Raw genomic sequence first — 13541 nt, forward strand, 5'->3', positions numbered from 1 at the left:
ATGCTGCAATTTTACAATAGACAGGTAGGCGGCACTGTGGATGCACTGATGGCCATCAGTGCTTAATAAATGTCCAAATTGTCTGGTCCTGTGAAACTCTTGTTTTGGCTGCAGCCTAAGGAGGGAAGGGGCGGAAGTCTGAACTGTACTTAACTGGGAATAGATGCTGAGTGCCAGTCACAGAGGTGGGTCTTGGCGATTTAGACGCTTGGTAGCCCCATCTAGTGGAATAAAGCACGAAAGTCGTTAGCAGCCTGCTGAGCTAGCCTCTTTCACATTGTGCCATCATTGCAGGGGTTTCGGATCCCTCCCAAGTTCGCAGTTCTGTGATTCACACATTTGATGGTGAAAAGGGGGGAGGGAGGGAGGAGACAGTAAGCCTGTGGACTTACTGAGCATTCCAGCCTTTCTGCTTCTCTCACCTTGCTGAGGCCAGATTTTCCCTGCTTCTATGCACCCACAAAGTTCAACAAACTGGTGCTTGGGAGGAAGGGAAGCGGATGGGCACCTGTTTTCATTTCATTTCCACAGTCAACACCCACCTACAAACGTATTAAAGCACCAACTTTAACAACAGCCACTTCTGATTTCCAAAAGTGGGACCAAATCAGCACCTAAGATCTAGATCTTCTGGGAAGCTCACAAACAGCGCATAAAGGCCAAAGCTATACTCTCTGGGGCAGCACATAGTCTGCAAAGATACGGAGATAAGAGGTTTCATTTTGGCTCTTGCATCAACACAAGTGTTTCTTGACAAGGGCGAAAGTGCACATTCCCTTGGCTATTATTAAAGCATTCCACCTTTGACAGCTGGTGGCATGATGTACACCTTCAAAGAAGCAAATCCAAGTCTTCTGCAATACTTGTGTGGGGAAACAAAATTGTCAAATTCACTAGCTAGGAGGAGCAGAAGTACCCGCAGGTAGGTGGGCTAGTAAACTTTGAAATCGCTTGTCTTTGATCCCAAGCTGGGGCTGCAAGGTAGGTTAACTATCAAAGAGACGTTACACTCCTTTTGCTAAGATGCTCCAAGCTGGTCAATAACTCATGCTGGCCTAAAACAATGGTCCATTTTTATTGTCAAGGAAGAAATAATCCAAATCTATATCACAATCTTAAAAACAGTAGAAAATGTCAGTAAAAACACAACAGTGGGCTCTCCCTGTTTTTGTTTTAAACCATTGGGGGCTTGGTGCCGTTATGACATGATGCTGTGAATGGATGGCCTTGCGGTACCTGATGTGAGGGATGGGAACCTTTGAGACATAAAAATCGTACCTGGTTACATGAGGGGAAAACTGGTCTTTATCATTGGCGGTGGGCACAAATGAAAGAGCTTAGCAGATACATTTAAATGCCAGAAGAGAGTGGGGTCTTCTCCCCGTCACCCCCAATCCTTGGCTCTGGCACTGCTATTGGCAAAGGTGCATTGTGGGTGCTCACACCTGGATCTAATCCCACTTCAGCCAAACGCTGCTGTCTTGAGGCTGCAGTGCCCTACTTGTTCCATCAGAAACGGTGCCTCTGTGATGTGGTCTTGCGAGCTTTATCTCCAAACAGCCCTGCTTGGGACAGGGCCTGCTGCGTCAGGGGTGGCAGTGCTGAGGTACGTGGGCTGTGAAGCTCACTCACGGCTGGAGTGCACAGTGGGAGGGGCGTCGGAGTGCAAGGAAGCAGGACGACATGTGTGAGCCGGAGGATTATTTGGTAGTCTGCCGTCCACAAGCAGGCAGTGGCACCCACTAGCATGTCCAAACCTGCGGCAGGAAGGAAAGTCAGTAGGGCCTGCACAAGAGAGGGCCAGACAATACTTGCCCCACAAGGTGAGAGACCCCACAAGGGTTCAAACCAGAAGATCTACCAGTGAGGTCCACACAACTTGTGACCCATCCATCTCATCTCTGCACACCAGCCACATCTGCCTCGACATATGCATGACAACTGCAAGAGTTTTTGCACTGCCAAGTAGGCAGAAGGTTGATCAATCACCAGCTTATGAGAATAAACCATTCCGGGACTCTGCAACAACTCATGGAAGGCTGCTCTGGGAATGTGCTGCTTCCATGAAGTTGCCAACTCAAGAGAAATCTGCTGCAGAAATCTTGCCCTTAAATGTCTTCCCCCAACCTAGGGGCCTCCAGATGTTTTGGGCTACAACTCTCGTGAGCCCCAGTAAGCACAGCGATGATGGGAGTTGTAGTCCCAAGCATCTGGGGGGCACCAGGTTGACAAAGGCTGCCTTAAAGGTACACATCATATGGGTAAGAGCTTGGAGTGAGGGCCCTACGAGGTTACAGAGGGAAAGGGACAGCCAGGACTTGGGCCCTTAGCACAATTCACACACACACACCCTTAATAATCAGAGATACAACCTAACTAAGCAAATAACAAATCAGATGATCCGGTTGGGCTAGTGCTGAGTAATGAGCAAAAGAGCACAAACTGCTTGGGGATTGGGTGGTCCAGGCAGTCTACCCCAACTCATGGGGCATGGGGAAGAGGCATGCTAGACCAGCCTCTTCTAATCTAGTCTCTTCCAGATGTTTTAGGGCATAACTCCTCTCAGCCACAGGCCAGCACAGACAGGCTGTGCTAGACTATCAGAGCTCCAAGGAGACAGGATTCAGCAGTACACTGTTGCTGCAGCAAGCTCTTTACCCTGCAAACCACAGCAAACGGATAGGCACCCGGAATACCTTGATCCAAGTTTTTCCCCTGCTCAATCAGATAAACAGAAAAAGCCCTCTCACTCTGGCCAATAACTTTCTACATTTGCCTATGCTAGAAGGAAGGTGCTCTGCAACAGGCCACTGGCTCACATTCATGGACCCACACCACCTTTTCTGCCACATGCATATCTGCAGTATAAGGAACTCTGGTGTGAAGGCGCTGGTGGGTTCAGGGAGTAGCAGTGCTCCGACAGCTAAACTTGCTCAACAACCTGCTTGCCTAATGGGGCGTGATGCTGTTCCCTCCTGCTCAACGCTGCGCACACCCCTGAACACATTGGCGACCTACCTTAACCGTGCTGTCAACAGCACCAGAAAACAGGCGACCCCGAGAGACAGCCAGTGCTGTGACGCTGCCCTGGTGGCGTAGCAAAGTCTGAGTGCAGATCATGTTATCCATGCTCCATACCTGGGCAAAGAACACAAGCTATTATCAAGAATGAAGTGCTTCAAAAATGCTCCAAGCTAGCACCATCAGGCTCTGTCCCAACCCAATCCCTCCTATAATAATAATAAATAATAATAATAATAATAATAATAATAATAATAATAATAATAATAATAATTATTGTTATTATTGTGATTATTATTTATTTATATCCCGCCCATTTGGCTGGGATTCACCAGCCACTCTGGGCGGCTTCCAACAAAACACTAAAATACAATAACCTATTAAACATTAAAAGCTTCCCTAAACAGGGCTGCTTTCAGATGTCTTCTAAAAGTTTGGTAGTTATTTTTCTCTTTGACATCTGGTGGGAGGGCGTTCCATAGGGCGGGTGCCACTACTGAGAAGGCCCTCTGGATTTTTGATGCACACTTAAATTCAGGCAATGAGAACCAAAACAGACTACTGTACTCTGCAAGCACATTTGCAGTGTACGGACATAAGAAGAGCCTGCTGTATCAGACCTGTGGCCCATCTAGCCCAGCATCCTGTTCTTGCAGTGGCTAACCAGATACCTGTGGTAAACCCACAAGCAGGATTCAAGCAAAAGAGCCCTCTCCCCTATTCAGAAGCATTGCTGCCTCCGATTGTGGAGGCAGAGCATAGCCATCCTGGCTAAGAGCCTTATACTCCATGAATTTGTCTACCCCTCTTTTCAAGCCATCTAGGTTTGTGGCCATCACTGCCTCCTCTGGGAACAAGTGCCATGGTTTACCTATGTGCTGTGAGAAGGAGTTATCTCTCTGTTGTGACCCTGGTGAAAGGGCTGGGATTTCCCTATTGCCAATCATACCATGGAGACACTGCTTGGACACCAATAGCCATACTGCCTCTCCCACTCTTCCACCCCTGAATTTTGAAAAATGCTGGTTTAACCTGATTAACCCACTCCCCTCACTATTCAAATGTTACCAATAATAATAATAATAATAATAGCCAGCCTCTGTTTCCTCCCCAAAGCGATATATCCCTCTGCCCCATCTAGCAGCGCCTCACTTACCCGCAATGACCGGTCATAGGAAGCGCTGAAGACTTTGGTTTGGTCTGGTGTGGAGATGACCGCCAGGGCATACACGGTGCCCACGTGTCCCGTCAGGGTACGCACCTGCTCTTTGGACTCAATGTCCCACACCTGGAATCGGGAGGAAGCGAGGACCTAGGATTACCTTCCAAACCTGCATGGACACAGCAAAGCTCTCCCGCTGCCAGAGCTTTCGTTCTGCCAGTGTTGGCTTGCCAAGCACCACAAAGGGATGGATGAGACCACAGTGTGGGTGGGTGGGGGGTCCCACCCCCCACCTGTGTAGAATGCAAAACCCCAGCACCTTTGCACCCCTGACTCCAAGCCTCCGCCACACTTACGTGAATGAGATTCTCATAGGTGCCGCAGACAATGTGGTGGTTGGTGACAGCGATAGAGTAGACGCTCCCACCTGACGTCTGCAGGACATGTACACACTCCAAGTTCCGAATGTCCCAGATCTAGGGCAGAAAAAGATGGGAGGGAAGATTGATGTGCTTGGGTTGAAAATAAAAATGGCAGCAGACAATGATGCACATATTGGGGGGGGATGGAATGGGTGGGTGAGGAATCTGGGAGTGCACATACCTTGATCGTTTGGTAGGAGCCACTGTAGAGGTGATTCTGGGATGCCACCAGCGCACGGACCCAGTGGTTAAGGCCCGTCAACTCCTTCTTCAGCTTCAGCTCAGTGCCCACGATGTCCCAGACCTGGAGACCAGAAGGACAGGCAGAATCATACCTTTGAGCAGAAGGTTGTCTTTTAGTCTCTGTTCGTCTGCCCACCCGCCCACCACATCTCCATAGATCAGTCTATGGACAGGCTACAGCATAGCATCTCACAAGTTACACTGCAAATAGCGCTCTCTCTTGTGTGTGTGTGAGAGAGAGAGAAAGCAAGAAGAGAGGGACTGAGAGTTCACAGAATGGCCTGGGGGCACCATCCCTTAGTCTAACCTACTTCACAGGGTTTCTGTGGGGATAAAGGGTGGTGGGAGAGAACCACGTACATCTCTCTTAGCAGAAGTGTGGAATACACAGTGGTACCTTGGAAGTTGAACGGAATCCATTCCGGAAGTCCTTCCGACTTCCAAAATGTTTGGAAACCAAAGCGCGGCTTCTGATTGGCTGCAGAAAGCTCCTACAGCCAACTGGAAGCTGCAGAAGCCTTGTCAGACATTAGGGTTCCAAAATAAGTAGAATACTCACTTCTGGTTTTCGATCATTTGGGAGCCGAAATGTTCGGCAACTAAGCCGTTTGAGATCCAAGGTACGACTGTAAATATATTATAATACATAAGAAGTGGGAATCTCTCTGTTGCTTAAGCACAGGTTTTGTGAGTGGTAAAGTCGAATGGGGCGAGGGAAATTAGTACAGCCTGCTAGATGAGGGAATGGGGTAACTGGAGGAGGAATCAGCAACAGTGAAGAGAGATTTTTTAAAATAAAAAGTCCGAACTGAGAAGTGGAGGATGAGGGTTGAGGAAAGGTGGCCTGGAAGCCAGGAGAGGAAAAAGAAGAAGGGATGGTCTGGGGGCCTTCTTTGGCTGGAGGACCCAATCCTAAATCTTACCTTGATGGCTTTTAGGGAGCCACTGAAAAGCATGTTGTGTGACGAGACCAGCGTGCAGACAGGGTTGTCATGGGCCCGGATAGTGTTAACTTTCTGCAAGGTTTGAATATCCCAGACCTGCAAAGATTACAAAAAGGCAGGGCATGTAAAATTCTTCCTGGCCATGCCCTCCACAGCACTGAGAGGAAGAGCTTTTTCCACAGACTCCCCCTCCACCCTCAATAAAGCAAGAGCCAGACCCTTCCCAGACTTGGATACTTACAATGATGGTGCAGTCAGCAGAGCCACTGTACAGCTTATTCCTGGGCAAAAGAGAAACAAAGACCTTCAGGGAGCGCTAAGACAACCGTCCGAAGAAGAGAAAACACAGCTGGTTTGGCTTGGGTGCTTGTGGTGAGCAACAACCACTTCCAAGCAATCAGGCAGGGTAGGTTTGCTCAAGAGAGACAGAGAGCTGTTGGTTATCTACAGGCCGCTAGTGATGTGATTGATAAAGGCAAGTGTGGGTAGGTAAGTCTGTAAAATCTTCTGGACTACTAACTTTGATGATGTTACTGGCAAGCCTACGCTAAGAGGCATAGGACTCCCCTCGAGCACAGAATAAAATGCCCAATGCAAATGATCAGCTGGAAATTTTATGTTCTAGAAGATGCTTAACTTTCATAATAAAAAATAAGCACCTTTCTAGCACTCATGGCTGTGAAAAGATGCAGGAAAGTGGCTGCTGAAGCCTCAGAAGTGAGAGAGGGGATGATGAGGATTTCCAGAGATCAGGGGTTGGAGCTGCCCTGCATAGCTTATGAACACCCCCCCCCCAATAGCATAACTGGAGCAGCAGCAAATGCCATGTTACGAGAGTCCTTGTAAAACCTCTTGGCAATCAGGAAAATATTGGGTTTGAGAACGACTCCTATTTGGATTCAGCACACAAGCAGCACAGAAAAGAAAGAGTGGCCGCTCTGACTCACCCTTGGATGCAGAGAGCCAGGACTATCCCATCGTGGCCTTCCAAGGTTTTTTGGCACTTGTATGTGGTACAGGTATCCCACACCTAACAGGAAACAGAAGGGGGGAGTCATGTGACTGGGCTCCAGAGCAACCAGGAACCAGGGCAGGAAGTCAGCCGATATGCCACAGCTGGGAAGGCAGGAAGCAGGTTGCCTGTCATCTGAGCACCTGCTTTCCCGACTTTCAGGCCAAGATAAGCCAGTCCAGGAAAGTCAGTGAATAGGCAGGTTTTCCTAGGGAGCCAGAAACAGAGAAATGCAATCCCTAGCAGTTCTCTTTGTGACAGATATTTGGCAGGGAGCAGGGAGCCCAAGGGCAGGGCAGAAGAAATGGGTGGTTTTGTTGTCATGCCCTTCCTTGGTTCATACTCAGAAGGCTTTGCAAGTGCACGTCCACTGAGAAGTAATTCCAGAAGGAGAGGATTAGAGCACATAGCTGCTCTGAGAAGTGCCCAACCCTCCCTTCCAAGTCCTTGCTTGGATCTAAACATGTACCCCATGGGTAGGCAAACTAAGGCCCAGGGGCCAGATCTGGTCCAATCGCCTTCTAAATCCGGCCCGTGGATGGTCTGGGAATCAGAGTGTTTTTACATGAGTAGAATGTGTCCTTTTATTTAAAATGCATCTCTGGGTTATTTGTGGGGCATAGGAATTTGTTCCTTTCTTCTTCTTCTTTCAAAATATACCGACCCCCCCCCCAAGGTCCAAGGGGCAGTGCACCGGCCCCCTGCTGAAAAAGTTTGCTGACCCCTGGTGTACCCTGTTAAAATGACATGGCTCACTAGAGACCTGCAGTATCCTTTCCCCTCCTAAGAGCCAGGACTCCACACTTGGAAGCTTGTTTCAAATTCAGGCAAACCTTCCATTTTTAGTAGTTTATGACAAATATGAAGCAGAAATTGAGAAAATGGAGCTGATTAAAGTCATGTAGTATTCAATGAATATTAGTTCCCCACCCCAACCCCTCTTTTTCTCAGCTCTTTTAATGGAAACAAGTGTTTTATGTCTGCTTGGCACTGTGGAGGACTGGAGGAGGAGTAATAATTTTCAGAATACATAATAATTTTCATCTGTTTACTATACAGAGGTACCTCGGTTTACGAACTTAATCCATTCCAGAAGACCATTCTTAAACTGAAACCGTTCTTAAACCGAGGCGCGCTTTCCCTAATGAGGCCTCCAGCTGCTGCTGCCCTTCCACCGTTCGGATTCCATTCTTAGACCGAGGTAAAGTTTGCAAACCGGGAGACTACTTCTAGTTTTGCGGAGTTCGTAAACCGAATAGTTGATAAACAGGGCTGTTCTTAAACCGAGGTACCATTGTAATGTTAATGGTTACTTCAGTTTTCAGTCTTTTGCCTGCTCCTCATAAACAAGGGAGGTGCTCAGTTCCTTAATTCTACAGCTTGTTGCAAATGACCACCTGAGGAATAGCAACATGCAAACTTTTTTTAAAAAACAACAACACCCCACTAAGACTGCCTCAACCTTGCCGACTGGAGGTTCCTTGTGGCTTCAGTGCAGGCTCAGAAACAAGCAGCTCTTACCTTAATCGTCTTGTCTGAAGAGCCGCTGAAGAGCAAGTCCCCTATGGAGTAGACACACAGGCACCAGACAGGGCCCTGGTGACCAACAAAAGTGCCTTTGCACTTGAAGATCTGCTGGGGGTCGTATGCTGCAGGAGGAGAGGAAGAAGAAGGCAATACCAGCAGCATGAGAGCAGGACCCCTGCCAAGGATCAATGTCCTCTTAGGAAGCACTGACTTACACACCTGAAGCTGCCACTGCTTTCTATAGGCAGAACCCCCTGAACTGCTTTTGGGGGGGTGCTGAGAAGCTATTCCTACATAACAGGGCTGCAGGATCAGACCATGGTGGGTCTATCACGCCCAGCAGCCCTCTTATAACAATGACTGTTGCACTATTAACATACAACTATTGCTTCAGTGGAAACCATATATTGTGTTTCCTTTGGTGTTCTTTAAAGCTAGTGTATGGTTGCATATGGACAACCAGTGTTTGTTCAAACTGCTCCACCATGAGCCTGAGGTTTTGCTCCATTTCAGGCCTCCCTGGAAAACTTTTGTAAAATTGGAAGCCTGGCATAATCTTACTCCGATCTAAGATGGTCCAATTAAACCTACTAATATGTCCTTACATTTGCAACCTACCCTTGCCCTCATTAAATGGGAGGCGGTTCTCAGGGTATCTGCACAGTTTGGAATAACGCGAGCAAACCAACCAACCAACCAACCAACCAACCAACCAACCAACGAAAAACCTCAAAATCCAGAAACAAAGAAATTCTGCCAGTGCTTGGGGAAAGAAAGAACAGGGTACTCACAGCCCAAGATTCCCATGTTCAGCCGGGCATTGATGTGGGACAGCTCATCCTAAAACAGCAAGTTAAGGCAGGTTAGGGCCAGAGCAGCCATAATCACATGAGAGCGGAAATGTCTGGGACGCCATCACTCTCAAGGGGTGAGGCCATCCAATGGTAAGATAGCAAGATGATACATTTGAGGTTGACAAACTTTAGCTGGCCTTACGGACCACCAAAAATTTGTCATTGCTAGGACTCCCATTCCCCCAAGGGGTACAGGGTTCTTCCAAACTTTATCCTATGTCTCAAACAGAGCAGGGGAGGGTGTTGTTGGAGTTGGGAAAGGAGCCAGAAAATAAACCCGTGCAACTAACAATCAACCTGAAGGGAAGGGAAGAGCATCTTGTTTTGTCTCACTGCACCAGAGGTGCTCAAAGCTCAGCTCGCCCAAGATGCAGACTCAAGCTGCATCAGCAGGAGAGATGTCACTTTGCTCTGCCTCTTAACAGCCACTCTGAGAGCCTTGGGGGCAGAGGGAAGCCCACAGAGCTCCCCACCTCCCTCTTCAGACCCAGGCAGGAGGCAGAACTGCATGGGGCTCCTCTGCCTCTATGCCCAAGGGGCACTCTGAGCTTGCAGACACTGCATTACAAGCAGCAATGCTCACATTCAGCATGGAAGCGTCTCTCCGGAACTCCATCAGGTCCTCACTCAGCTTGCTCTGGTTCTCGTCCAGGACATCTAAAGAGTGATAAAATTGGGAGAAAAGAGCTTGTAATTTCTAAATGCAAATTTAGGTGTAGGTGTGTGGATGCGCATGCACACACACATATATTAAAATTTTGCTTAATATTTCCAACTGTACAGGCCACCCCAACCCCATAATCCCTGTCCTTCTAAGTCTTACTGGTCATAATTATTATACTGAACCAGGTACCTATGGGAAGCCCTCAAGAAGGACCTGAGCGCAAGAGCACTCATCCCTCCTGCAGCTTCCAGCAACTAGCATTGAGAAGCATAATGCCTCTGGTCATGGAGCCAGATCACAGCCATTGTGGCTAGTAGCCATTGGTACTCTTCTCCTCCATGAATTTACATAATCCTCTTTTAAAACCACCACTGCCTCCAATAGGAGTGAGTTCCATAGTTTTAACTATGTGCTGTGTGAAGAACTTTTTTTTCTATCCTGAAGCATGCAACATTTGGGTTCATTGGATGCCAACAAATTCTAGTGTTATGAGAAAGAAAAACTTTCCTCTATCCACTTTCTCCATGCCGTGCGTAATTTTACAAACTTCTGTCATGTCTTACTTGTCTTTTCTCTAAACTGAAAAGTCCCAAACACCTTTTTGAGGTGACAATCCTCTTAAAAAGAGAGTTCTGATCTTCAGGGCTGCCTAGTGGCATTCTTGGTCATTTGAAGATTTGGCTCATGCCCTCCCAAAGCTTCTCTCAACACCCTCCACCACATCAGACGGGGAACCTACCAAACTTCAGCTCCAGGTTCTTCTCCAGCTGGTCGATCTTCTCCGAGAGCTTGCCCAGCATGGAGCGCAGAAAAGCAATCTCCTGGTCCTTCTGTGCCATGGCCACCTGCATCTCGTGGAAGCGATCGTCTGTTTGCTGGAGGAACTCCTTCAGGCCCTCAAACTTGCACATTTCCAAGTGGGTCTCGTATGTGTCTTGGTTTCCTATGAATGTACACCTAGAGCAGGGATGGAGGGACTTCTTTCAACCTGAGGGCTGCATTTCCCCTGCCGAAAGCAACCATTGGGAGGTGGCAGGTCACATGCTGGTGGTGAGCAGAGCAAGAGGCAACAAGTGAGCAGAACAAAAGTGAATGGGCTACTTACTACCTTTATATGTAGGCTCCATTCCAACCATGCAAAAGTCAGAGGTTTCTCCAATGAATCTCACACACCTCTCCATCCAGACAAGCAAGAGGCATTAACACAATTCAAAGACACATTCCTGGCAGGCAAAGGCACTTGAGGAGGGTGTAGAGAGAGCACTGATGGGCACTGCCTGGGGGGGTACCAATTACTAGCCAGGGTTGCATTCAGCCGCTAGGCCCGAGGTTCCTGACCTCTGACCTAAAGGAAAAGAGTAGTTATAGTGGCCTTCACCACCATAGTGGTCCTCTAGATGTTTTGGACTGCATCTCGGATGGGGCCAATGAGAGTTGTGGGCATCTGCAGGGTACCAGGCTGGCAAAGGATGGATGGAGCTGAGCATTATGGGGGCTCAGCAATGCATTATGGAGAAGAACTTGAGGACTGATCTTTGGCATTAGCATTGTTGTTGTCATTCATGAGTCATTTTACAAAGGAACAGCCCCAAAGTGGCTTATATAATTAAATTTTGTAAGAATCAAAATCGAAACCACCACTTTCAAAACTTGGAAAGTGATCATCCAAATAGCATACTTAACAAAACAACCTTCCCACTTACCCAAAAGATCAACACAACAACAAGAAGAGAATAAAAGGTGTTCCAAGCAGGTCCCTGTTTAAATCTTCAGGATTCTGCCCCTCTGCTTACCCATATTTGGAATGGGGGCACTTGATGTGCTCACACTCCTTGAGGTGTGCTTCCAGGTTCATCTTGAGAAGTGGAGGGCAGCTGGGGTTGTTGGGGCAGCGAACCGGCCTGTAATCACAGCTGCTTTCATGGTCCCTGGATGAAGAAGATTGTGCATTATTAGCAAACAAGCAGGAGGAAAACAATCATCTGTCCCTGAGCTACTCTCATGAGTGAAAGGGGGCTGGAATATGGGGCACGTTCCAGCCACTGCACCAGGGCAACTTCCTCATGTAGCCCTTTTTAAAGATAGGCTAGAACATGGCGGTGTGTGTGGAGCTTGTCTTTTGGAAAGATCAGGGAAGGTTCTGAAATTTAGTAACTTTTCGTTTATCTGAAAGAGAGAATATGGATAAACTAAGCCTAACCCCCCAAATGCTGACTCTGTCTTAGCTGTCCCAGACAGTGTAGCAAAATAATGCTGGGGCTGATGGGAGTTGTAATAGGAAGCTGCCTTATACAGAGTCAAAACATTGGGTTCATCTAGCTCAGTATTGTCTACACTGACTGGCAGCAGCTCTCCAGGATTTCAGGCAGTAGGCTCTCCCAACCCTACCTGGAGATGCCAGGGATTGAATTTGGGACCTTCTGCTTGCAAGGCAGACTACCACTGAGCTATGGCCATTCCGAATCCAAAACATCTGGAAGGCACCAGGTTGACGAAGGTTGCTCTGTTCCTTACCAACTGAGATGCCTGCGAAACAGCACCCCCTAGCAGTGCAGCAAGGTAATGGGCCCTTTTCAAGCTCTCCCATGACACTGTTCATCCTCTAGTTCAGCGGCAAAGGATGCAGCGTCCTGCAGATGTTTTGGACCACAACTCCCACCAGTTTCAACCACCATGGCTAATGGTCAGGGATGATGGGAGTTGTCATACAACTTCTCCAGGGCACCACACTGGCTACCCCTGCTCTAGTATAACAGGCTATGAAGCAGCCTTCCACAGCCTTTTGGGGTCAGGTTTACAGCCGGTGATCTAAGAAGCTGTAGTGTAGACACCACAAAATACCCACTTCACAGTAGAAGAACTGATGGTGTTCAGATGGTCACCCACCATAAAAATGAAGGCATAACCCCTACAACCCCCCTTAACATTTGGGGAACAATTTAGAAAGCAGAAGTTTTCCTTGGGAAAAAGTTTCCACATAGACTTACTTTCTGGCACTCAGTTTAATGGTGAAGGGGCACCCGTGAGGGTCCACCTCGAAGGCAGGAGGCTTGCCACTTGCAGCGGGCCGGCAGCCGTACTTGCAGTGAATGAAGAGCTCCCCAATTTGCTCAGCAACAGCAATGTTGTTGACCACCACAGTCAGTTTGGCGTTGTCCACCGGGCACTTCTCTGCAGGAAAAGACACAGACGCCCCAACAAAGTCATGTAAGGATTGGTCAGTTAAGACACCACACTGGGTGTCATCAACCTTTCTTGGGGGGCGGGAGGGGATGGAGAACATGACACCCTGTTGCACAAGCAAGCTGGCATTCACCAGATGTCACATTATTGGACAAGAAGTAGTTACGAAGATATGCTTAATTAATATAACTGACGCAGGTCAAGCATTAAGCAAAGCAAAGCCTGAGCCTGTGCAGTTGCATCTGTGCATATCTATCACATGACTCTGGTCTCTCCCTTTCCTCTTCTAGGGTAGGGACCTGCTTTTTCCCTAATCCGCAACAAGCGCCACGTTCACTGATGGCGCTAAACAAAACCATCTTAAAACAAGGGTGAGTGATTGCCATTTGCTCCTATTGAGGAAGGGTTCAACACTGCACATGGGGAAATGGTTGCTAAGGAGGAGAAACTTGCCCAGCCCTGCAGCAGTAGGGCGCACGCACACCCACCATGATTTACTGAAATCTTTA

The 13541-nt window shown here is 48.1% G+C and overlaps 1 protein-coding gene across 6 annotated transcripts in view; it reads right to left on the reverse strand.

Annotated features, from left to right (window-relative positions):
* Nucleotides 1–1056: 1056 nt before the first annotated feature.
* Nucleotides 1057–13541, reverse strand: part of TRAF7 (TNF receptor associated factor 7) — a 33973-nt gene continuing 21488 nt past the window's right edge. For all 6 annotated transcript variants that reach the window (XM_083712072.1, XM_083712077.1, XM_083712075.1 and 3 more), the window contains 14 exons: nt 12837–13020; nt 11643–11777; nt 10589–10806; nt 9769–9842; nt 9123–9171; nt 8326–8453; nt 6740–6822; nt 6034–6073; nt 5772–5888; nt 4787–4909; nt 4540–4659; nt 4178–4309; nt 3019–3138; nt 1057–1757 (listed from right to left, as the gene is read on the reverse strand). In XM_083712072.1, the coding sequence (XP_083568198.1) occupies nt 1743–1757; nt 3019–3138; nt 4178–4309; nt 4540–4659; nt 4787–4909; nt 5772–5888; nt 6034–6073; nt 6740–6822; nt 8326–8453; nt 9123–9171; nt 9769–9842; nt 10589–10806; nt 11643–11777; nt 12837–13020 (1538 nt within the window). In that variant the 3' untranslated portion in view covers nt 1057–1742. The remainder of the gene's footprint in view (nt 1758–3018; nt 3139–4177; nt 4310–4539; nt 4660–4786; nt 4910–5771; nt 5889–6033; nt 6074–6739; nt 6823–8325; nt 8454–9122; nt 9172–9768; nt 9843–10588; nt 10807–11642; nt 11778–12836; nt 13021–13541) is intronic.

Source organism: Podarcis gaigeae (genome assembly GCF_964106915.1).
Source record: "Podarcis gaigeae genome assembly, chromosome: 14".
In the NCBI taxonomy this organism is placed as follows: domain Eukaryota; kingdom Metazoa; phylum Chordata; class Lepidosauria; order Squamata; family Lacertidae; genus Podarcis; species Podarcis gaigeae.